This window comes from Trichinella spiralis (genome assembly GCF_000181795.1).
Source record: "Trichinella spiralis strain ISS 195 chromosome Unknown Scfld5602, whole genome shotgun sequence".
Classification (NCBI taxonomy): domain Eukaryota; kingdom Metazoa; phylum Nematoda; class Enoplea; order Trichinellida; family Trichinellidae; genus Trichinella; species Trichinella spiralis.
Window position 1 is genome coordinate 1 of NW_003532541.1, and position 705 is coordinate 705.

At 32.3% G+C, this 705-nt stretch overlaps 1 protein-coding gene across 1 annotated transcript; it reads left to right on the top strand.

Moving 5' to 3' along the window:
• Positions 1–2: 2 nt before the first annotated feature.
• Tsp_16103 (eukaryotic translation initiation factor 2C 3) lies at positions 3–698 on the top strand (the record flags this gene model as incomplete). The annotated part of the gene is made up of 3 exons (XM_003366684.1): positions 3–147; positions 220–391; positions 604–698. Coding segments are annotated over exons 1-3 (412 nt in total), but the record flags the coding sequence as incomplete, so codon positions are not given.
• Between the last annotated feature and the right edge of the window lie 7 nt (positions 699–705).

A 705-nucleotide genomic window follows, 5' to 3' on the forward strand; every position in this document is an offset into this window, starting at 1 on the left:
AAATGCCGGACAGCCCAAAATTTTATGAACAAGCGCGGAAAAATGATACCGTAGAAATGGTATTCAAACGTATTGCTGACAAATGTGACAGAGATGGAATAAAATGTGATTTGGTATTTGTTGCGTTATTTTCATCTGAACAATATGGTAATGATTGTTTTGTTGTTATATGATGAAATTTATTTTATTAATGCTGAATGTATTTTTACCTTTTTTAAGCTCAAGTGAAATCTTGTGGTGATATCACTTTTGGATTGGTCACTCAGTGTGTATTACCGAAAACAATAAGTGATGTAGCAATAAAGAAGAGTTATTCGACGATGTTAAATATTGCGATGAAAATAAATATGAAAATTGGTGGCATCAATACAAAATTACTGGAAGATGAAATGTATGATATTGAATTTATGAATGCGTATGAAAAATTCTTGAATGGAAGTTTTTTGTTTAGTTTGGATAATTATTTGTATAAAATAATGCATTGGTAATTGGTGTGGATGTGGTTCATCCATCAGCTGTAGAAACGCATTTACCATCATAGCTTCGTGGGTATTATCATGGTATTGTACTTCCAAATTATTGAAGGAATGTTTTGATTTGAAGTTGTTGGAAATGTGGATACAAAGTGACGAATTTCATGCTTCGTGAACTACACCAGCGAACAGAACTGATCACTGGATTTATCGACATTTCAGACCGTTACTG